The sequence below is a fragment of the Lepidochelys kempii genome, chromosome 7 (genome assembly GCF_965140265.1).
Source record: "Lepidochelys kempii isolate rLepKem1 chromosome 7, rLepKem1.hap2, whole genome shotgun sequence".
Taxonomy (NCBI): Eukaryota; Metazoa; Chordata; order Testudines; family Cheloniidae; genus Lepidochelys; species Lepidochelys kempii.
Window position 1 is genome coordinate 64,736,286 of NC_133262.1, and position 25,395 is coordinate 64,761,680.

Sequence of the window (25,395 nt, forward strand, 5' to 3'; positions counted from 1 at the left end):
AGATTTGGGTATGAATTCTTATTGAGAAGCAGTATAAACCAAGAACTTCATGTAAATAGTTACCAATAATGTTTCTATTGTATTGTCCTTTCTAGTAATGGATGAAACTGATCAAACATAAAAACAATAAACTGTTCGCTTTACACCTGCTAATGCAGAATGAGGCTATTCATTGGAAGGTATCTATTTTAAGATAAGCCAATAGGAGTTGAAAACATTTCAAAATTCTGACTTAAAAGAAGGGTCCCCTTAATCTGCAGTGGTATTAGACAAAAAGAAAATCCAGCATCACATACACCATTTCACATATTACTTGTCAGAGGACTGTAAAATCAAACATTCAATGGGAGCTATATTTCAACTATCCACATAACAAGTGGAAACATTCAGACTGTCTTGGATGCCCCATGACTTTTTTAATAGATTCTTTTTAATAAGAAAAATGGATATTTAGGGATGATTAAACATTCTTTAAACAAATAATTAAAAAATATAAAAACATGTCCAAAGTTGTGATACATGGTTTAAGAAGTGAACTGGTTGTTCAGGTGAAGATTAAGGCTATATCTACACTGTACCGATGCAGCTGTGCCACTGTAAGATCTTTTGTGTAGTCGCTCTACGCCGATAGGAGAGAGCTTGCCCGTTGACATAATTAAACCACCCGCAACAAACGGTGGTAACTATGTTGGTGGGAGAAGCTCTCCTGCCATCATAATGCTGTGCACACTACCACCTATGCTGGCGAAACGTATGTCGCACAAGGGTGTGTTTTTTCACACCCTTGCGCAACATACGTTTTGCCGACAGAAGTGGTAGCGTAGACATGGTCTAAAGCTGTATAAACTCAACATCACCTCCATCTTAGGTTTCGGTGATCAGTTACCAAAAAGACATGATGACAGACTTCTACGTATGTTAACAGTTTTACTACAGAATGTTGTAATGGATTTGTCTACAGTATGTTGATAACATATTTCAGAAATAATTAATACAGTTTGTAAGTCCACAATTACTTTGAATCATGCCCTTTTAGAGCACACTGGTAACAGACCAGGAGGTTTTACCACCATCTCAAGTAACAATGAATGTGGTGTGAATGCACAGATGGAGGTATTGATAAATTAGAAAGAATTTTGACACCAATGCACATTAAGCTGGGACTCTTTTTAGCTCTCATACACAAAACAAAACAACTCTTTTTCTGTCTGTAAATTTTTGTTATTGGCTATACAGATTTTTTCCTTCAATTTTTGGATGGAGGGTAAAATTAGCATATTTGGATTTTCTAACTAAAACAAATCCTTCCCAGCTCAATCATATTATTTATACACTCTCACACACAAATATGATACATATCTATAGCTGTCGATTGTATGTATACTGTCCAAACCTTCCATGTTTATTCTAAGAGTAGCTTTCTCATCTCATTCATTTAAAACTGTGATGCAGAGAAATGCATGCAGTACATAATACAGCGCATATTATCATGACATTGTTGCAATCTTTTATTCCTGACGGTCCAGTAAAATAAGCTGCTTTTCTGATTAGAGCAGATTGGCTCCCTTGTGCGGTCAGCCAGGGCAAAAAAAAGGTGGAAGCCATTTGTTTCACTGATACCAAGTGACACTTATTGAAGTAAGTTGTAAATAAAACTACCAGCCTTTCTTCCAACAAAGTATTTGATATAACGTTAATTCAGGTGAAGAGAGGGAGAGAGGCAGAGCCTGCCAGTATTATGTGAACTGGTGTAAAGTGATGCCACGTTAATTATGCTTTGAAATGCTTTCATGTGCATAAAAAGAGCTATGTTCATTCAGAAAAAAAAAATGAAAAGACCCAATTGTCCATGGTGCATACTGAAAAGCTGTTAAATTTTGTAGTCATTAACGTACCTGCTTTCCCGTTTTTCTGACTTGTATTCTATGGCTATCATTAAGAGCTTTAGCTTTGCAAACACCAGTCTGCAGGAAGAAAAGAAGTCAAGATTCAGTACTTCTTCATGATTATCATCCTATATCTAGTATTGGTCCAACATTTCAAAATTCTACACTTTGTGACGAAAAGACTTTCATGAGACTTTTTGCTAAAAACGTACAAAATTTCTCAACTGGCTATAGATATAGCACTTATCAAGACCTTTCCATTGTGAAGGTTAACAATAGTCACCCTCATTCATATATCACTCTAGCAAGTTGACAGCACCAGCATCACTTTTAATTAACTAGTAAAGGGCACAATACTCAAAACCAAACATGTGCTTGTTTTGTATTGTGGATATCTAGGGCCAAGTTTTAAAATCTGTGTTGGAATTTAGCTATAGGACTCCTGTTGCCAGTACTGCACATTCATTAGATAATGTACTTTCCAGTATTAAAACCCTAAACACAGACGGATATACTAAAGTCAATATTTGCCAATTATTACCTCAGTTAGCAAAAGTATCTCCTATTTTAAATGTAGAGGGAAATGTGTGGAAAGGCAAATACTGACTTTTTAACAAACACCACTATAATTGTGAAAAGCCGTTATTTATTAATACATTCCAGGAAGCACCACCTTTACACCAGTGTGTCCCCACCTAGTCCAACACCCAATCAACTATCTTCCTAAATGCAGTATCAGAATTATAAAATAAAACATATGGAAAACCAACTAAAATTCTTAGCTAGGAAGTATCTCATTTTCATCTCTCAAATTTAAATGAATACTAAGTTACATGCGTCCTTATGCTATTAACTTGTGGAATGAGATTCACATATTTTTCTTGGAGTGTTTCTTTTATGGGTTTATACAGTTTAAAGAACTTTACCCTTTTACAATTATGTACTTAGGACTGTGTACAATGAATGTACCTAGTACACTATTCTTGTACAGTAAATGTCGAAAACATGGACAGTATACGAAGTAAACTAAGTGGACAAGGTGCTAAGTACATAATCGTAAAAGAACAGAGTTCTTTAGATTCCCACAAATCAAACCTCCAAGCAGAAAGATGCAACATGAGGGGAGGCTTCTAGACACTACATTACAGAGCCAGGGTTTCCTGTCCGTACTGCTTAAGCTGCATAAAGTGAACCACAAGCAGAAAGAAAATTGCAGTTGTGAGTTCCCCTTATATAGAGAGAATTTCTGACCAGCACAAAGCTGGTAGAGGTGGCTCTGCAGCTTCCTATGCTGGAACATCCCACTTCTCCCATTGTAAGTGAAGGGAACGTGTGTGTTGAGGTCGGAGAGCATGCCGGAGAAGCCATTCAAGAGCAAAGCTGTGCCCAATTCTCCACTGGTGTAAATTAAAACTGTGATCGGACCTCACCCCAGCCCACAAGCTTTAACTTATACAGGGGCTAGATAGTTGAGTCTGAGAGAGCTACAATTAGCTCCCTGTCAGCTGGAAAGTGGCATAGTGTAGTAGCATCAGTATACAATTCACATTTACAGTACTGAATATTCAAATTAACTTGCATGGCTAAAAGTGTTTTTAAGCTGTAACAATAAATATTTTGTTACATGTACTTGCTTGTGCAATTCAACAACTGCCCAGGCAAATCTTACTGCCTGACCACTTCTGGAAACTGATAAGACTAACATAAAGTATGTTGCTGGCTGCAAAATAATGTCAGAAACAGAAAAATGCCATTTGTCACACAAAGATCTTAGAGTAGCATAAAGTACTGTAACAAGAAGTTAGATCACTTTCCCTCCCAATAACGATTACATAGAGGTCCACAAAATTTGACAATGACATTACAGGAAGCCTTAATCTCCTTTCTTTACTGTGAGCATCATCTGTTAACTACAGGAGTTTGAACACAGATGTTCATGAACAAAGGCTCTTAAGAAGCTGAGTCCAACTGTTTCTACCTACCCAGAGGGAAATAAATTGTTCTTGCCACTAAATCAGCCCTTTTGACTGGTAAGGCTAGTAATTGGCATAAATTAGACATGGAAACCTGCTGTACTCTTTGTATATTAAAGTATTGGGATATATACGGGTATGAGTGTATGTACAGATATCTCCTATTTCTAAGGCACCTACCACCACGGTATCTGAGCAGTGGAGCACAAAGATGTAATCTTTGTGAGCTATTAATATACACAGAGCATTAACATATAAAAGGTATTTTATATAACAAGCTATTGGGTGGGAAAGGGTTTTTCTTTTGGTATATCGTTTTTCTCAAAGCCAGCTCTGGCCATTTACATTTTCTACAAACTACTTTTGACTAAGAACCAGATCCTACCCTCAGAAAAAATGAGAGCATCTCCCATTTACCTTTTTTTCCAAAAATCCTGTTGCAGTTATCAAAAATATGTGCATTGAGATTTTATTTTCTTGTCTAATATTAATAACACATGAATAAAATTCCAATTGATAAACAGATTGACTGTAGTCTCTTAAATTAAATAAAGCATTTAGAAATGCTGGAATTATTTTGTATATATATTATTTTTTGTTGTTTGAAATTGATTGTACTCCGTGTGGATAATTCTGGATGTTAAAGTAGGTCTAATCACTGCTGCTTTCCCTTTTATCACTTAACACAGGCATTTCCAAATACTTTGTGTCCTTTAAGAGTCTGATAAACAGAAATTTCAAATGCTTCTTTCCTGCTGGATAAAGACATTGTCTGAAAATATTGTGAGTTCAGCAAGGCTCGTATAGTGGAGTGGAAATTACCACATTGCATACAATCCATGAAAAAAATACCACGAACAGCTTATTAAATGCAGGGTCAGCAGCCCACTACTTTATACTGACAGGGAATATGGGACTTTTCTGCCTTCCTCCTCTGAAGCAATGGACTGAGATCAGACATTCCGATTAGGGGCTCAAACCTGTACGGTGTAGCGCATTCTAGCTAGATCCAGCAAGGTACTTAAGCAGGTACTTCAAGCATGTAAGTAGATCCATTGACTTCATGGAACTAATCATATGCTTAAAGGTAAGTACTTGCTTAGGTAATTTATTGGCTCACACCAGAGTTCCCAGCACTGTGAAAACAGATCTATGTGAGCACATCCCATATATTTCCAGTAAATGCAGAGGGTGGTAGATTTCTAGATTTCTATGTTTCAATATGTGAGAGATACTGTGCAGTATATAATTAACTATATCATTTTTATTAATATCAAGCCAAATTATATGCCCTCCCTTCCACTTGTGAGTGGGAAGGGTCATAAACAGCAGAACCTCCCTAAGTTCTGCTGCAAGAGAGCAGGAAATGAAGAGGCCCTGCGACAGGGGAACTCAGTTTCTCATCTATGGCAATGAGAAGGGAAATTTTGCAGGTGGAGTGAGGCAGGGGCATGGCCAATGAATGACTATGTGGAGCCACTTGTCAAAATCCACAATGCCAAGGCAGTGCAGGGACACAAACACTACTGCATCATTGAGGTTACAATAATGGCCATGGAGCAGCTCCACTGTTGTTTTGCCGCTAACCTTTTTTTGGGTGGGGTGGAGGGGGATAAGAGGTAAGGGGGACAAGAGAGGAATTCCATTACCTCAATAATTTTTAATAATCAATCATCACATTGTCACAAATTTGTTCACAAACATACATTACTGAAGTCTAAATGGGAAAAGTGGTTAAACTGAGAATTATAAGAGGCAAAACAGAAATTTCCATGTATCCTGACAAGAGGTGAGGGGAAAACAAAAAAATCCAAACAAAGGACATACCATGAGGTGGATCAAGAAATATTTAAGCCTATCCGTATTGACCGGTAGTCATACAGAAGTCCTAAGACCTGATTCCCATGCATTTTACACCAGTGTAAATCAGTAGCAGTGCCACTGGAGTTACACCAAGGTAAATGAGAGGTGAATCAGTCTACTGGGGAGTTCAATATAATCTATTATACAGACCTTAGTTAATGGGGCATTAACAGTTCCATGTCAAATTAGAATTTTAACTACAGTCTCAGCTGTGAGAGACACAGAGATGCCATATTTTCAAGGCACGTCTTCTGTCCTAATCCCTTCTGACCAATAAAATGAAACACAATTAGCTTTTATATTTTGCAAGTGATGAACGGCTGATTGAAAAAAAATACCCATTGACAGAGTCAGTGCATGGAAAATGTTGTTAATGTTCACAGCCAAAGCATAGAAGTATGCAACTTTTAATTTCCACAGCGTGAATCCAATAGATGATTTGGAGATAAATTATCTGAAATTGGTCAAAATATTTTACTACAAACAAAGTCGAATGGTTTCGCACAGCAACATTTTTAACGTAATTTAGCCCTTCAGTTAATACTTTCCCTGATGTCTTGGGAGATAATACATAAATTCTCATTCCTTTCAGGGCATTATTGCTAAAACTCATGATAATGCTAAGTAGCTTCATCCCTGCAGGCTCACTGTAGGGACCACCTGGAAGAGGCCACTGTCCCCGACTCTTAAAAGGGTCTTCTGGCTCAGGGACATATACAACATAACCTAGTTCTAATCATGCAGTGGGAGCAGGAAACAGCTATCAGCAGGATGGTGTGCAGTGACTGAGAAGGCATGTTTACAAGGGAAGCACTGATGGGTTCCCGTGGGACTGATTTGTAACCAGGGATCAGCTTGCACTCTGGGGATCACAGAGCACCTATCAGGTCCTGTTCTTCACATAGTTAGCATCTGGCAGGAGAAACAGTCGTTCAGCTGTTAGTTTCAATGATAGAGCAGGAGGCCCACATTCTGTGGGCCTGATCCAGAACCCAATAAAAATCAATGAAAGTCTTTTCGTTGGCATCAGGGAGGTTTGGATCAAATTCCATCCCCATATAAAACCATTTTACAATAGTGGTGGTAAGTGATCCACAGAATGTGGCCCCAATGAGCCAATAACTAGCCTCTTTAAATCATGGAGAGTGGAAAGGGTTCATGGCCAGAAAGGGTCGCCATTTAAAGATATTAAAGGTAAATGTGGGATTGTTCCATGGTGATGAGAAAAGTGGGTGGCTGTGGAAGTGACCTTGCACACCCAGATGTAAATCTGAGTCCACTTTCATTAACGCTACACAAATAAGGGTGGAGAATCACATTTTCAAGACAACCCAAATCTATGGCCATATTCAAGGGGGTTCCACAAGTCATCATAAATATATATTTTAACAGTTTCAATTAAATCAGTGGTGGTTGGCAAGGGCACGAGTAGGTGAGTTGAGACATTTGCTGCCAGCAGTCATGAATCTGAGAAAAGGCTGTCATTTGGTGGGTGATAAGAATGATGCCTTAACAGTAAGCATATTTGGTGTCTTATCTGTCAGTGCTATTAGTCAGAAAAGGGAATCTAAAAAAATGACATCGTAGGGTTTCATATTCATTTTCTCTCCATAATTTCCAGATCAAATATTATTTCAGTTTACAAGTCAAAAGATTATTTTTTCTATCCACCAGCTCTGCAATGAAAATCAAACTGTATTCATTTGGCCTTTTTGCACCATCTGCAACAATGATGGTTCTGCAGTCCAAATTTAGCTGACAGATTTGCTGGTGCATGAGACAGAAAAAAACCCAACACACCCTTCCATCAATTTTGTGCAATTTTATGTGGTTTCACACCCACAAAATCAGTTAAAATTTGGTAGCTTTGAATGAGTTTCTCTTTTTATGTGGGGTGGAGATGGTTGAGTTCTTTCAAGCTCATAAGGAAATTAAAAGGGGAGGCAGGGTGCAAATCCATGAAAATTGAAATTTCAGAAAAATATTTGCATGCACCTTTGTGATGTGAAATCACTGAGTTTCACACAGCTTTAACCACTGGCAGGCAATGACAGTGTAGTATATTATTATCTATAAAATTTATTGTATTAATTTTATTAATAATGTTTATATATTGCAGTAATTGCTGTAGGCCACAACCAGGCTGAGCTCCATTGTGCTAAGCATTATAGAAACATATGGTTATGACTGGGTGAAACCTTGCTATGGGTTGAGTTAAAACCCCATTGAGATTGGTAGGTGTGAACTCACCCTCCAATTAGCATAACTGTAAACATAAACCCACACCTAAAACAAAAGGTGTGTGTGAACCCATGCAGGAGCTTTTGCTGTGTATTGTTTTGGGTTGGTATGGATGGGCAGGGAGAAGATGACACAGAAAGTGAGGACAGGTCTATACTACAAACTTGCATTGGCTGTGCTGATGCAGCTGTGCTACTGAAACGCTTCTGGTGAAGACGCCTTAAGCCGACGGGAGAGAACTCTGCTGCCAGCTTAATAACTCCACCTCTGCCAGAGGTGGTAGCTAGGTTGGCAGGAGAAGCTCTCCCATGACATAGCGCTCACTACACTGGGGGAGGATTAAGGTTGGTATAACTACATCACTTGGGGTGTGGATTTTTCAAATTCCTGAGCAGTAATACCGAAGTAAGCGTGTAGTGTAGAACTGGCCTGAGGTCAGACACAAACAGACTGAGGGAGAGAGACAGCCTTAAGGAGTAGCTGAATGGACAGTGGCTGACCCTGGAGAAAGGTTTTGGGTTGGGGTGTGTGATGGGGCGCCTGCCCCACACTGGGCTCTAAGGAGTTAATCGAGCCCTTGCGAGGCTGTGACCAATCAGAGAGGGGCTGGGAGAAGCAGCCAATCAGGGATGGGCTGGCCCACATAAGAAGGGCTGCAGAGCAGAGCAGCTTCAGTCACTCCCTGGAGCTTGAGGAGGGAGATAAACTGGCTGCCTTGCAGGCTGAAGACAGTGAGCACCCTGGACAGAGCAGTGCTGCAGACAGATATCTGGGGAGCCAAAGGCAACTCCTGGCAGGCTGAAGCTCTGAGGCAAGGGCAAAGAGGATGCTGGGGCCATGGGGAAGTAACCAGTGAAATCTACTTAGGATTTGGAGGAGGCACTACAAGCAGTGGCCATCTACGGGTCCCTGGGCCAGGACCCGGAGTAGTAGGCAGGTCTGGAATGCCCCCCGGCCTCCACTCACCACTGAGGAAGTGGCTGGACCAAGGGACTGTGATACTGTCCCCCAGAAGTGGGGAGCACAGAGTGCAGCACAGCCAGAGGGCTGTGTCATGAAGAGGATGCCGCGGTCCTGGGAGTGACATGGGTCCCTGGAGCAAAAGTGACAGTGGTAAGACACCACCAGAAGAGGGTGCACCAGCTAGCAGAGCGGATCCCCAGGACATCCAGCAGGGGGTGTCACAGTAGTGAGTCGCACCCCATCACAGTGTGCAAGCTGAAAACTGTTCTCTTGGTGCTGTAAGAAAAAGCAGTTTCTGGCTTTTTGATTCCTTCTGTGTTCAGAGACACAGGACTTCACAGATTCCTTGTAAATAAACAAAATCATATTAAAAAAAATACTTGGCTGTCACCAATTTCTACTTCCTACTGGAACACACCTGGGAACCAAAATTTTGAATAGGCACTGTGGTTAAAAAGGAGCAACAAATAATAAATGACAGTCCCTGTCCCAAAGAATTTACAATCTTAGCTAACCATTTCCCTGCAAATGTGGTTGGTATGTTTGGGGCTAAAAATGAAGGGAAATGTGGGGGAACCTAGTCCCCCTCTCATTCATATTTAGGTAAAGGAATAGGCTTCACAAACAGATGTAATATATTCAAAAAGGGGGAGTTCCATGTATTGAATATCTGTCTTCCAAGACCTCTACATATTCTCAAATTGATTTATGGGGCTGTTGTTGCACAATTCTTTCTAGCGCCAATTAAAGCAAGTAGGAGTGGAGTATTTTGGCTCAGGGTACAGCTGCTGGGAGAAGGCACAGCTCTATGACTCCACCTACTGGGAAGAGTTAGGCACTTAGGGTATGTCTACACTGCAAGCTGAGAGCATGCCTCTCAGCCCGGGTAGACAGACTCACGCTACCTTGGCTTGAGACAGCACATTAAAAATAGCCATGTGGATGTTGTAGCACAGACCGGGGCTCAGGATAGTCTTCCAAGCTCAGATCAAAGGATTTGGGTGGGTCTGAGCTTGAACTGAGCTAGCAAGAGTCTGTCTATTCCAGATGGGAGGCACAGTCCCAGCTTCAGTGAAGACATACCCATAGTGACTGTGCTGGTGATACAGGAACAGGCACTATCAAACTAAGGTTGAATAAGCAACAGGTCAGGGACATGGGAGCTGTTTGTACGGTATGTGCAGGGCTGCCATTAACAGCACAGCATTTGGTCAGTGTTTCTTACTCCACAGTATCTGAGACACTGCAGTTAAGATAATTAAGACCCTAAATATACGGACATACCACCAAATGTCACATACTCTGGTGCAGCAAGTACTGGAAAATGCTGACTTTTTAATGGAAGTGTCTATGTATAGCCTCCAATCTTGTGAGAGAAGTGAGAACTCACAGGACCCTCATGGCAAACAAGAAGAGAAGATGCATTAAGAAATCTACTGAAGAGCAAACTGTTGGAGAATCCTACAGCTAAGAATCTCTGTTTGTTCAAGTCTTGCGTTGTCTCTAGATTGAACAAAACTTATGCAGTAGCATCTGGCCACCATCTTTTAACAGGTAAAGCCACTACAATGAGTTATGAATACCCTCCCCTTCTGACTTGGAGGGTCCATCTACAGTAGTGAAAAAAACTGGCAATGCTTCTAAAATGTTTAATGTCCTATCTCCTTTGAAACTACTACTAATTCTGCACCCTTTTGCGTCCAGTTGTCTGAACTGAGTGGCAGCCCTTTTGTCACTGGGCACCTCTGTTGCTACCTGGTGAACCTCACCGCCTAACCAGGTTGGATGGTTTTTCAGTCGCAAAGGCACACTTGGCTGTTTGTCTTTCACCAGGGTGTGCATTTATTTCTCTCTGACATAACAATACCATGCAACAGGTTTAGAGCAAAGACAGGCTTCCCTACAGCCCTCACTCCCCAGCCCAGGCTCACTCTCTGAGCTCCTCTGGAGCTGCCCCTTGCTTTCTGTTTCCTCTCCTTATAGTCTCCCCCATTATGTTATTAGCCCTGTGATTGTTACCCAGGTGCTCACAATCCCCACCAGAAAGTGTGGAATTGCCCTCAACTGGGCCTGCAGGCTTCTCCAGGCTGTAGCAATGTCAGTGATCAGGGTGCTGCTGATAGCCCCCTGTCACACCACCGACCAAGCACTCATGTTTCTGGTTTGCTGAAAATCCACCAGGCTAGTAATGAATACCAAGAGCCCACAAGGACAGCACATTACATCCAGCTTCAGTGTTTTAAAATGTCATTGGCTGCATGCTCTTTAAGATCCCTGCATGATGAGAAAAATTGCTCTAAATGTCTCTATATTTTGCAGATAGAATTGTCCACCAATTCTTTTTCCTTTTCACAAACCAGTTTTAAGCACATTTTAGTGTCCTAGGTGTCATCTGAAATTGAGTAGACACTTTTTACTGTAATGAAAATACTTATGTGCCAAGCACAGTGATATACAACACTACACTCTAATTACCACTATGCTTTAATTAACCTGAATTGAATAGTGTTATCATTATACTGCTGGTACATTTGAGTTATATCTTTTTCTTTAATTTAAACTAGAAAACACAGATAATTAAGCCTCTAGATAATCAAATGCCTGAGGAGAGCGCCAATGTTTTGGGATGTTCCTAAATCTCATTAAATAGCCTTTCTTTATTGATTATTCTACCTCAGCTATATCAGTGTTTTGAATGAATGATAGCTCTATGCTGAATACATTCTCTGTTACCTTTTTCTAGGAACCATATGGAAACTCGACTGGGTTTGACAAAGGATTTTGCTTGGGGATTTTGTTCCTGTAACTTGATTCATGTGGACAGTGCACATTAGGCTTCGCTCAATACCATGTAGAATGGTATCTTTTGTGATTTTTTGTTTAATGCATTTGACATAGGGGAAGACATTTTCTGATACAATTTTCAGGGTAAACAAACACTACCTATTAATAAGCCAGTCACAAGCCCTGGAAGTGAAGGGCTGGATCGTGAACCCCTTCCTTACACAAATCCCCATTGACTTATGGTCTGGATCAGTTTAAATCTACATAACTCAGAAATTATTTATGACCAAAACTCCATCACTTGTTTATCATGTTCTTCTCTCACTCAGAGGTTATATTGTAAACTATGGTGATATTACACCATGTGAAAAGAAGCAAGGATGTAAAAAGAATGTCACTCTAACTTACAGAGGAGAAGAGCAAGCAACTCCTCGGAAACCTGGCCCCTCCCATTCCCACTCTCTCCTGGTCTCAACTCAAGAATGGAGTCATCATGAGATTTAGGTCTGAGAGTCATCATAGTCTACTGGATAAGGCCAGACTGGACTGGGACTCAGATACCCAAAGGATCTGTTGATGCTGATCTGTTATGTAACCTTGGGCCAAGTCACTTCACTTCTCTGTGACTCTATCTCCCCTCCCACCCTGTCTGTCTTGTCTAGTTAGACTGTAAACTCTTCAGGGCAAGGACTGTGTGTTTGTACAGTGCCTAACACAGTGGGACCTCTTGGTGTGACTCGAATAGAAAATAAAATAATAATAATAATAATCAATAATAGAAACCTGATGGGCCTACACTATTCTGAAAGTGTTTGGAGTGGATATTTCTATCATTTTGGCCTAGTGCACTTTCACTTCTTTCTGAAAGAGCACTTCCTGGATAGATAAAAGCTTACTCAGTCCCCAGTAGGAGTAAGGCATAACAGTATCCTATGGACTATGCATGGATATTCAGTCCATGCCCCACATGTTCCCCTCTCCTTGTCAGAAGGATCTATTTTTGCTGGCAGAAGTTATGTTTGTTCAAAGCACTTTTCAGGCAGTTCTATGATGTGTTAAATGACTATCTCCCTATGGTATATACAACTCCTTTGCAGCTGCTCAGATTAATGAATACTTTTCTTGAGATTGGGCAAGAATCAAGAGGGTGACGCTGACAAGAACCATCCAAAGAATGGGAACTATTAGAAGAAACAATCAGACACCAGTTATGAATAAATAATTCCATTTAAACAGATTGCGGATTCATTTTTTTGAACACACTTGGCATTTAGTCTTTCATTTATGTTCACTTAGTTCTAAGTCTCTTCTGGAAAAAGACATTAAAATGTTTGGAGTACTTCCATACAGTGATTGCTTTAATGTTTATTTTACTGGATCCCTTCTGATGAGGCAATGCTATTGGGATTGTAACAGAGTGGAAATGTCTCCTGTGGAAACCTTTGATTTCACTTGAGAGCAGGCAAGGAATTTATGACAATTAATATATATCTACTTACTCACAAACTGCAGGGAAAGACAGACCGACAAAGGCACTAGATAGATATTCTGTATACATTTCATTTGAGACTCCTTCTAGATAGTATTTCTGCCACGTATCCTCCTCAATCTAAGAAAAAGAAACACAGATGTAGCATCGTGAATAAAAAATGCTTTCTGCAAAAATATAACCAGTGGATTTAACATGAATCAATTTTTAGTTAGTTGAATTTGGTAGCCCAGTTTGTTTTTGTTTGTTTTTTTGACAATTAATAATACTTGGTTAGCAGAGTTCCACTGAACACCAATAAACAATGCAAAGTAAAATTAAGTACTGCTCTACTTGGATTTCTTTGGGATTTTGTGCAGGTATATTGTAATAGTGGCTGAATTAAAGTTGTGGAAAGAGCTAGTCAAAAAAGTTCCTGATTTTGTTTTGTGAAAATTCTGTGAATATGTGGAATAATTTTATCATTTGACCATGCTTGTGTAAAGAGTCACTTGTTTTCACAACTTTTTAGCACTTGGCCAATATTTATCAATCATCACCATCATTTCTAATGTTTTTCTTTCCCCAAACCCCATCTTGCTGCTGCATCATGAACTGTCTGAACAACTAGATCAATAGAATTTTTAAAAGTGTCTCCATTGTTTTGGTACTGCAGTGTGAGAGAAACTTTGATACTGCACAAAAGATCTTTTACTCTTGAGAGACAAGAGTGGATGAGGTAATGTCTTTTATTGGACCAATTTCTGTTAGTGAGAGAGACAAGCATTTGAGCTACACAGAGCTCTTCTTTCAGTCTGGGAAAGGTACTCAGTGTCTCAGCTAAATACAAGGTGGAACAGATTTAGCATAAACAATCTATTCCACCTTGTATTTAGCTGTGACATTCCGGTTCCCTGTCCCAGACCTGAAGAAGAACCCTGTGTAGCTTGAAAACGTCTCTCTTTAACCAATGAAAGTTGTTCCAATAAAAGATATCACCCACCTTGTCTCTTTAATATTCTGGGATCACACAACAACATTACAAACACTTTTACACTTGGACAGTTCAATAATAAAGATAAGGAGAGGTGCTATGGGCTGTGCCCAACAGCAGGGTCTCATAAGGAGCTCTTAGAAGGGTATGCCTTCAGGAATATTTTTAGGATTTTGGGGTCCAAATACAAAGGTATTCTCTGGTGGTGGTAGAGCTTCCCTTCAAACTCTCTATCCCTGATGAAATATCAGTAGCAGAACCCACAGTCTGATCGCATATATAAAGTTTGTTGAAAATGGCCTGTCCTTCAAACTGAGATTTGCCCACAGAAACTGAGAAAAGAAGCTATAGATATGGTTACCCAAAAATGGTCCTGCAGCCTTTGGCCAAAATTGCATGCCTTCAGTGGGAGTTGCAGGCACTCAGAGCCTCTAAAATTCAAGTCCATATAGACCAGAGAAGTGAATCAGATAACTTCAGTCTTTTTTTTGCACCTGGTATGCCACCTCCTCATATCTGTGTATGTAGATCATAGGCACTACCAAAATGTCTATTTGCATAGTTCGTGTATCACTTTTCATTAAAATAGTTAAAAGTTTCAGTTACAATAGGACATCCCTTCATATAATTAGTCCTTTGAATATTAGTGAATTGTGTTATCAGAAACAGAGCCTTTCATAATTGCAAATACATATGACAGCATCAAAACAGTAATAATGATGAACAGAGAGAACATATGCTCCTTGGGGGTGAGATTAATAAACTGTGACACAAGAGTAACCAAAAGAACTTGCCAGCTACACCAGAGTAGGGGAAATGATATACGAAACATTTTTTTTTTACATCACTGCAAGTTACGGTCACTAACCAGAGGATATGCAATTGTTCAATACACAATGAAACAGAAAGTAGCAGTATCATGCCTTTTGAGAAAGGGTGGATTTAAAACTGCTGATCCAACATACATATTTATAGATCTGGAAATTCTTCTTTTAAACTGAGCCTGTGCTGCAAGAAAATTCTGGTCATGTTGCAATGAAACATTAATAAGCAAATATGAACACCTAACTCCATTCTTATAAGCATCCCTATTCTGATATGCATCACACAGCAGAGACTATGAGAACAGAGAGATTTTCAGATTAACGGCCAATGGGTACAGAAAAGCTTTGATATAAGATGAAGCAGAAGGCACTTTTGTGAAGCTCTTTGGCTGAGATTTTCAATGCCACCTAGGGAATTTGGATGGCAAGTTCTGATTGATTTTAGTAGGACTGGGATATCTAAATCCCTTAGATAGCTTTCAAAATCTTAGTACTGGTTCATAAAATGTTATTTGGGGGGGGGGTTCATTACGCATGTCTGCAAAGAACAATAACCTGATTCTTCGCTACACTAAGCTGCTCATGCACAACTGAGAGGGCAGTTGCAGAGAGCTGGTTGTGGCTTCCAGATTCAGGGATGCCCAGCCCCAGTGTAAATTATAATAGGAGGGGTTCTACTCTAATCTTCGTTGCTGGCACTGCTAGAATAAGCTCCCTTAGCCAACAGAGGATTCAGGTTTGTGGAACTTGGCTCTGCCATGCCTTCTCTTTTCTCCCACTTCTGCTGGAGGTGGCATGGCTGGTGGACATAAAAGGCATTTATACCACTTCAACCAGCTATATTTGAGCTAGTTTCAATAAGATACCCAACAAGATAAACAACTTATCACTGCTGTAAAAGATGTGATTGAAATACTGGTCCACCATATCAAATGGCTTGACTAGAATCAAGCCAACTGTTTTGAGACCATGTGTAAAGCTTTACACCAGGAGGTGGTAGAGGATTGTATATCTTTAATGTAAAAAGCACTACAGTATATTTAAGAGTTTTGGTATTTTTAAGCTGTGGCATACATTTCTGTCTTGAATATATATTCCTTATCATAATATGAATTCAAGCAACTAAATTAATGCACATCAAGTGATTCAGGGAAAGATGCCAAAATTAATTTTTCAGCCATTCAGTGATCAATCAAAAGAAGAAAAGCATCCCAAGGCAACAATATATCTCTGCCTGTCATGTCAAACTACAGCTGTTTTAGAAGAGCATTAAAGCAAGAGCTTCTTGAACAAAATGCAGGGCTTTAATTAAGTCTCTCATTGTAAAGTCAAAAAGTCAAACAAGTTGGAGGTAGAAAAGCTTAAGGTCATCGAGTCCATCCCCATATACTGCAAACATTTTTTTCCAGTCAAGTTTGTAATGTTCCAAGAAATGGGCTTTCCACAACTTTTCTCAGTTTAACACTTGCAATTCAGTATTTTTCCTGGATATTAATCCTAAATGTTACTTTCATGAATACCATTATATTGATCTTACATTAACTATATGCCACATTATTCTATGCTAAACACTGCTTCTAAAACAAAAGTATAATCAGTAAAGTGTCTGCTAATTATTGATCCAAATTTTCAAACCTACCTACCTAATGGCTTTATGTACACGTATATTTAAGATTACATAAATATATTTTCAAAGGTCCAAATTTGTTAGCAACTGAAATGAATTCAACAAAAGTTTTAAAATGTATTATATTTACACAACAAAAGTTAAAATACTGTCCATTGACACATTGGCTAATTGATCCAAATCAATGTGTAAAGCTTCAGAACATTCAAATTTCTCTTGTACCTGGTTTCAGTGGCCAAAACATTTAGAAAATAGTTATAGCCCTGTGGTCCTTAGTCTTATTCCAGTACCAAACACTGAAATACACAAAAATAACCTTTTAGCCATACAAAAAGGTGGTAGGTACATTAAAAAACAATTCTGGAAAGGCTAGATAGTTCAATGGCCAAATGAGGTACAATTAGGACTTATATGTTACACATATAGATCCCTTCCATAGTACTTCATTGTGAGCTACTACGGCTGGCAGCCATGCTAAGCTAAGCTAAGTGTGGAGGCAAATTACTTGGGTCAGCCATGTCACACATATGAATAACAGTAGACTGCCTAAGAGAGTTCTTTGAAAAAAGCAATAAGAAGGTTGGCCATCTCAAACTCCACTACAAGGATTGCATCAAGCGGCACATACAGTCTGCCGGGCTCAACTTAATTATCTGAGAGGATACAGCCCATGCAGGTGAGCCTGGCACTCTGCTACGAAGGAAGCAGAATGTGCAGTAGAATACCATTGTCCCAGTTTGGCCGACAGCAGGAAGGAACGTAGACACCAACTTGCCTCAGCACATTTCCTGAACCCTACATGTGGAAACTGATTTCCAGGCACAGTCATACTCAAATACAAGTGACAATCATTATAAGGAGATCCCACGGGCATGTTTATAAACCCAAGATGGATACTGGACACACTTTATCTCTGGTTGATTCTCATTTATCTTCCCTATTTTAATATCTAGTTGTTTTTACCTTGCCTATTTAATAATCATCATAAACACAAAAACACCCCCTCCACACCTGTACTTTTCTTGTTACAGAATGAACACTTCTGACTCTTTGTTTTCAATCTGTCTGCATATAAGAATGAAAGAAGTTCTGAAATCAGAGTAACATATTGTGCCAGATCCTCAGTTGGTTTAAACTGGTATAGCACCATTGACTTCAGTGAAGCTCTGCACATTTGCCCAGTTGAGGATCTGACCCATTCTGTACCAAGAGAAAGTGAAGAAAATATATAGCTAGAGGCAGGCTATAGACAAAAAATTCAGAAATTAATTTCAAACTATCCAGAATTTAGAACAGGATTTCAAATAATCCAAAGTGTAGGAGTATTTCAATCCAGGGTTTTAGTTTAGCCTGTTAAAATACTGGGATCATTTGCAAATTCTAGATCTGGGCTTTGATTTTGAACACTCCCCAGGATTGGGTATCTGTCATTTCAGAATTGTGCATCTGTATGTAGACATATTAATAACTTTATACGTCCACTAATTCATATGAATGATAATAAAAGAATGTCCACATCAGCAAAGTCAGTCAAGATCCTGCAAAAACTCCTTAAATTTCTCCTTTGTCATGATGCTTATAAAAATCTTCACAATGGTTAGGCCACTGGTACCACTGCCCACTGCATGGACCAACAGTATCTCAGTGTTTCCATGTATTCTCCCATCTGTCTCAATGTGTTGTGTATTGTCTTCTACTTAGATTGCAAGCCCTTTGGGGCAGGGACTGGCTTTCTGTTGTGTTTGTACAGCACATTGCACAGTGGGGTCCTGTAACAATAGCAGTCCTTGTGAGTAGGACCTGTTTGCTTTTTGCCACCCTCAGGAAACAAATGACCCAACATTGAGCTAGGAAAGAATGGAGGGGAATATTTATTATGGCCCCAATCCCCTCTTTGACCAGTCCTCAGGTAAGACTATTTATCTTCACTGCCCTAAAAGCCAGTGCTGAATGTACATCCCCAGTGCACACTTGAGCAGCTCAGAAGAGATTGTACCCCAAGGCAAAATCTATCCTGCTGTTTCTCCAGGAGTGAGGCAGCTTCCCACTCTTCCACAACAAGAGCTTTATGCTGATTGTGTAATCAAGCTCTACGTATTTTTAGAGTCATTTCTAAATAGAACCCCATTCATGTCACCCCCTCTTAACTGTGTTGCCCAAGGGGAAAAAAGCAGGTATTTGATTTAGGGGACATTTGCTAATTGATAGAATTAGTTCCAATTGTCATTAACTGCCTGGTTTTAGATTGAGCCAAACAGATGTAGTTTGTTCTTGCATGCATTTTCAGATGAGCTAATTTGGCCTTTCTTAAGTGTTCAGAAAGAAAGATTAGTTAGGAAGCTGGGTGGGGAATCTGCACTGGAAATAAAGCTGTTTTTTAATTTTATGTTTTACTTTTTTGTTAGAGAGACTCAAGAGACCACACCAGCATATTTACTCATTACTGAAGAATCTGATAGCCTAAGAATTAAACAGGACCTTTTCCCCCAACAAGTTGCTAGCTGCTCTGAGATACAAAACGAGAAAAAACTCGGCACATTCAATGGACAAAAGCTTGAATAGTCTAATTTCTTCCTTTCCAGTCACACACACAAAAAACTGTTTATCCCTTTGAATGCTGCAGATTGATTTGGCTAGTCACATGATAAAGGTTATCCTGACTTGAGTCCTCTAGGCACAGTTAAAGGCCCAGCCTCACAGATCTGCGGGTGCAAATGCTCCCCGGAAATCAATGAGAGTTGTACACTTCCACAATGTCTAGCAACAGAGAATCTCTTTTACCCCACAGTGATGACATGTTATACCCTTCCATAGCATGTCCAGTGTTTATTGGGCACCTAGTCATGTAAGTAAGGCCAACATGGTGCAACCAACAAGGATGATTCATTAGCTTAGCCACAGATGCAACCTGAAGGAGACCTCATGAGATGGATAAATTAGGAGAAGCCTGGCTTATTACCTTTTAAAGATATTCTACTGGTACTTGTGACAAAGCAATTTATGTAAAAGAGTAATTTACATCCAAAAGAAAAAGTATCCTTCCCAACTGATGTGTTTTTGTTGTGCTGAAGCTACAAATGCTCAATCTTTCCATTTCTAACCAGGGCTAACGATGGTATTACAAGCAACATTAATAGTTACATAAGGGTGTCAAGGAGGGGTTTCATCATACCTTTTCCCTTTTTGAATGTGTACTTCCTCCTTTACTCATTTATGCACTGTCATATCTAGGGATGATGACAGAATGCACTGCATTGCCCTGTTCCTATGCAGAATGAGTATCATGGCTTGAAAGAGCCTGCCCCAAATGAGCCCAAGAAAAGGCATTCAGAGGTCACCCTGTCATTTTTATCACTGCAGCTAAGCAAGTATAAGACATTTCAGACAGATACTACAAAGATGTATGTAATATAAGATCCTAGAGACACAAAAAGAGGATGCACACAATTAACCATTTCTGATAAAAGTCGTTAACTAATTTGAACCAACAAGGAATCATCTATAACTCTCCCCAAATAGTGACCAAACTTCAGATTCAGTGATACACATTTTCTTCTTTATTATTTGCATTATGGTAGTGCCTACATGCCCCAACTGAGATTGGTGCCCCACTGTGCTGTGCTTTGTACCTACATACAGTAAGAAGCAGTCTCTGCCTCAAAGAGATTACAATCTAAATAGAAAAAAATAAGTAAAAGGCGATAAAAAGGAAATACCATCATTTTACAGATGGGGAACTGAGAAGAGAAGAGATTATGTGACTTTCCTACAGTCACAGAGGAAGACGGTTGCATAACCGAGATTTGAACCCAGATCTCCTGAGTTCTAATTAAGTGCCTTAACTACAAACCCATCTTTCCTCTTCTCTATTACTTTACTGCACTGGTCTCCTGGATAATAGTAATACACCTTATCCATCGATTCAATTGCCCATCTGAAGAATAGCTGGAAAGTGACATAGTATGCCCCAAGAGAAGAAATTTAATTTTCCTCTGAATCATTTTTTAAAATAAATGGCAATGTTGCTACCTTCTTCTCTATCCATATATAGATACAATCTTGATATCATCAAACATATTTACATAGTGCTGTCACTTACCAGTGATAAATAGTGACAGTGGGATGAAAAAAGGATGCAAGTATCACAAGTATGACCATTAATATTGTTAAAAAAGCCACCTAGCCCCACATTGTGGAGTGTAATTATCAGCAGCTCTGCAGTTTCAACCGATCTATCTTGTTCATAGCACTTACTTCTCGACATAATGAAATAAATAGTTACATCAAAGAGATCAACTATACCTGAACTTAATGATCCTATCTAATATCTTCAGTGCTGTCAAGGAATAGGAACCAACAGCAGGGAAGAGACTGAGGATGGAGTTGGTTTGATTTGGGATATTGTGTTATATTTTGTATTTAATCAAAAAATAAGCCTCTCATAAAGATTAAGGAAGCAACAATCTGAAATTCTTTTATAGCTACAGGGCAAGCTGTAATGTCCAGGCCACCATGATGCAGAAAAGAACAAACCTCACTAACACTGTTGAGAATCAATTCAACCATTTTGAAGAGGAAAAATTGTCTCTCATGCTTTGTCATACATTTGCCATGAACACATATTAACAGACAACCCTATTTCACAAGGGGAAAAAATGATATACCAAGATGCTAAACATTTTAACTATATTAAACATGGAAAATAAATACGATTGATTCAGATTATTGTAGCTTCAAAATAACTTGTAAATATTTATATTTTTGAGCCATTAGAATCAGCAAGTTTGGTCCCTTTGGCATAATGTAGTTGTTCAATATAAATGACCAAATGTGTGGGATACTGCTGAGGTGCATGAACCTCCTATGAGCCGAATAAGTACCCAAAAGGTGGAACCTCTGTTTACAAACTAGATGTCTAGTAAAAACAACAGGGAATGTTTTTACTATGTGCAATTTTTTCTAAAATAAATAAATAAATAAATAAATAAATAAAGCGTCTGTTAACCTGTCTCAATTTTTCCCAAGAAATTTCTGGTGAAAATACTCCAGCATCATCTCCCTAGTCCCACTCAGTTTGGGTTTATGCCTCGGTATAGTAATTGAGGCTGCACTGGTGGTGTTGATTGATGATCTCCTGGTGATAAATGAAGTTTTAGGGCCAGACCCCCACCTCCACACCAAGACTGCTTTGTGCTGCTCTGGGGTCAAACAGTAACCTGAAAGCCAGCTTGGGGTTTCCTCTGAAGCAGGTGAGTGCCTGGGTGGCATAAACCTGACTAGGCTGGGAGGCATGGCTGGGCATCACCAATGCTAGCTGTCAAAGGAGCCTCTAGGAAGCTCTTGCTGTCAATATAACTTAGCAGAGCCATGAGGCTGTTCTAAATTGTTCCTCATGACCAAAATGATGCCCAGTGACTCAAGCATCAGGGAGCTACAAAGATGGTTCATAATTTACAGACTCCTATTGAAATCTGCAGCCAAACTCTACTCTGTAAAAAAAAAAAAAAAAAAGAATCATGTGACCTCAGTGGGGTTGCACGCTTGTATCCAAGGGCAAAATTTGGCCCTCCATAATCCCATGCTTTATTTACTTACTTTAAAAAATATTTTTACAATGGTAAACAAATGTTTGTTAATCCAAACCATAAACAGTAATTGCTCTAATTGCTGTATAGAGCAATATTTCAATCTAGTGCTGAGATCATGTATGCAATGAACAGGCATATCATTTCATTTTTTTATATAACTCAGAGAATATTCAACATAATAAAAATAATGGACCTATTAAAATATACCTTTCTGTATGGTTTTGATTTGTTTTCTCTTAAATCTTTTTATTGCACAATTTTTCCTTCTTCCTTTTAAGTATTTACAGAACTATTTCTGTTACAACTGCATGTTATGCAACATTTTTGAACTGATTTTCCCTTGGTTTAATTTAGTGCCAAGAGCAAACTAAAAGATTCCATATGAGACTACAGCTATAAAACCAAAAGGAAAATATTAGATTTAAATATAACATTTTGAGGTTTATAAATTTATTTTGCCTTTAATGTTGGGCAGACAGTTTACACAAATCATTTGGCTGAAGATTAAGGTATAACAAGTGAAATGTGTGTGGGATCACCACCGATGAAGTTCATTTGTCTTTGACTGACCAAACATATACAACACATTAAATAACTTTCTAATCAGGTTAGGAAGAAGGGGGAACACACCTCCAACTTTTTTTTTAATACAGAAGTTTCAGTAAGATTTTTTGGCAATGTTCTAAGATGTGTACAAAACACCACGACTGATGTTTGCCTAAAGAATTTGTAAAGGTCTGACAGTTCTTAAATGTTCTAGAAAGAGTGCTACTTTGCAATGGAAGGAAAGGGACTCCCAGTTAGCAGTTTATGAACGTATTTCTCCCTTTCCTATACAGCCCTTCCTGACAATCCATATCAACATAGTCCACTTGCAGTTGCAAAGGCTCTGAGTGTTGTATTGGTTCACAATTTCCATCAATTAATGGTTACTGAGATCAAACAAATTTTTGTGTGTGTTGGGGGAGAATGTTATTTCAATTAAAAACAGTCAACGTCGTCTTGGCATTGATAGAGTGAGGATTTTGGTTTTAGTTAATATGCATCAATTCTCATGTGTTTGTTTTGTTCCAGATATTAACAAACTCAGAAATCTGAACTCCCTGATAATATCTACACCCAGTTACCCGCATGAATAATCCATCGTTCCTGAGTAGTGATAGCAGAAATTGATGTTAACCAATATTAACTGTTTTCTCTCAAAACATTGATAAAACTATATATTTTTGTTTTAATCCTAAAACACTGCTGATGCAGTATCTGAATAGCCTGCTCATAAGAGCACAGACATGTTCTCTTTGCCTGTTGGCCTCCCAGAAACTGAACAACAGAAATTATGATCTATCCACGCATTGCACTATGCACAGCACAATAGTATCTAAGTGCCAGATACAACAAGAACTAGCAACATTGTTGCCTTGGTATAAACCAAATTAGGCAATCTTCCCATGATTATACTATACAACTAGAAACACCTGTTCAGAATCAGCAAGACTCCATCTGACTTCAATGGAAGTTCAGAATGCTGTAAACCCTCAGTGAAAGTCCTCAGAGCCTTGCAGAATGGGCCTGTAGGTTGTAGTAGAAATCATAAAGGATAACCCAGTGTTGATCAGTCAGTCCCATCTCATTACACTGCTGAAAAGGAGTGAATGAATGGAGGAAATACATTATGAAATGGAGGAAATACAGAATGGGTGGCTTAAAGAGGAACAAGAGACTGGCAGAACAGGTTGCTGGTGTCCCACTGAGCCTTGAAAGAGACACACGCCGATGGCAAGAGGGACAAATTAAAATCAAGATGCACAATTTTTAATCTTGCTTAATCGAAAGATCTACAAGATCTAGGTGGTACAGTTTCCTCCCAAGCCATGATTTTTACTTGTTGATGCTGTCCCCAATTTTCTCAGTGAAATCTGTTTAAATTTAAAGTAACCTGCATTGGGGTAGTGGTTACTGAGGATACACACATGTCCTTCCTGAGAGAGGCTGACTCACTTCTGGCCCTGAGGAATGCAGAAACTGAACAGAGGTGATGGCCTATACAAGGGGTCAAAAGCAAAGGCACAGAAGGGCCTGTCCCTAAAAAGGTGCCACAAGAAAGCTGGTATACGCCAATGTGGGTGCAGAGAAGCTCAACACCCTTGAGTGTGCCAGATTCTGGTTACAAATATTAGCAGCAGAGCAAGGGACAACACAGTGACCCTCAAGTGAACAGCAGCCCTAAAGAATGTAATTAAAGGAAGAGACAAGCACCTGCTTCATGTTTGCTACACTTTCTTTTTGGGATAAAAGGAGGAGAGTGGTTAACTTCAGAGATGCAGCATGTCAATGAACTAGAGAGAGTTCAGCAAAGCTGAGCTTGTGAAGACAGAGGAGTTAAAGTTAATGGTTTGATAAAAGAAGCAAAGGGTCTAATTGCACATGTTAAAGTGAGGAGCCCACGTTTGCTTTCATATAATTTGACTGCCATATTGAAAAGCTGAATTCTTCTGACCACATATACTTACCTAAGATGGCTTCTTGCACTAGAGTCTGCAGCCCCTGAGGATCTGTGATGACTTTCTAGGTTTCTCACCTAGAAGTTTCTCACAGCAGCCTCAGAAACCCCTGCTTCTACCTCATGCCAAGAGAATAAATATCAGACGGCACTGCACCAAAGGCTCCCAACCACTGGAATGTGCACCCAAACTGGCAGTCCTCCTAGCTTCCCCACCTAGTACTCTAGGAAACCCCTGCCCACTTTCATGATGAACTTCAGGAGCCATGGCCCACCTCACATTCCATCTTGTCCTGGCCCCTGATCACAAGCACAGGACTGGAAACTGGCCAACCTCTACATCTAGCAAGAATGCCCGAAAACAGAATAAGAGGAAAGGAACACTGACTAAGGCTATGTCTACACTACAGACCTTACAGTGGCACAGCTGTACCACTGCAGCCATGCCGCTGTAAGGTCTCCAAGTTAGCCACTCTATGCCGATGGGAGAGAGCTCTCCCGCCGGCATAATTAAACCACCCCCAATGAGCAGCAGTAGCTACGTCAGCAGGAGAGTGTCTCCCACCGACATAGTGCTGTCCACACCGGCGCTTTTGTCAGTGAATTTATGTCATGAAGGAGTGTGTTTTTGCACATCGCTGACCGACAAAAGTTTTACCGACAAACGTGGTAATGTAGACGTGG

General features: G+C 39.5%; 1 protein-coding gene across 26 annotated transcripts in view; it reads right to left on the reverse strand.

The window, feature by feature from the left end:
• KCNMA1 (potassium calcium-activated channel subfamily M alpha 1) overlaps nucleotides 1-25,395 on the reverse strand; it is an 855,266-nt gene that overhangs the window by 164,921 nt on the left and 664,950 nt on the right. For all 26 annotated transcript variants that reach the window (XM_073353218.1, XM_073353215.1, XM_073353216.1 and 23 more), the window contains exons 15-16: nucleotides 13,210-13,319; nucleotides 1,896-1,964 (exon numbers count right to left, since the gene is read on the reverse strand). In XM_073353218.1, coding sequence (XP_073209319.1) covers nucleotides 1,896-1,964; nucleotides 13,210-13,319 — 179 coding nt within the window. The remainder of the gene's footprint in view (nucleotides 1-1,895; nucleotides 1,965-13,209; nucleotides 13,320-25,395) is intronic.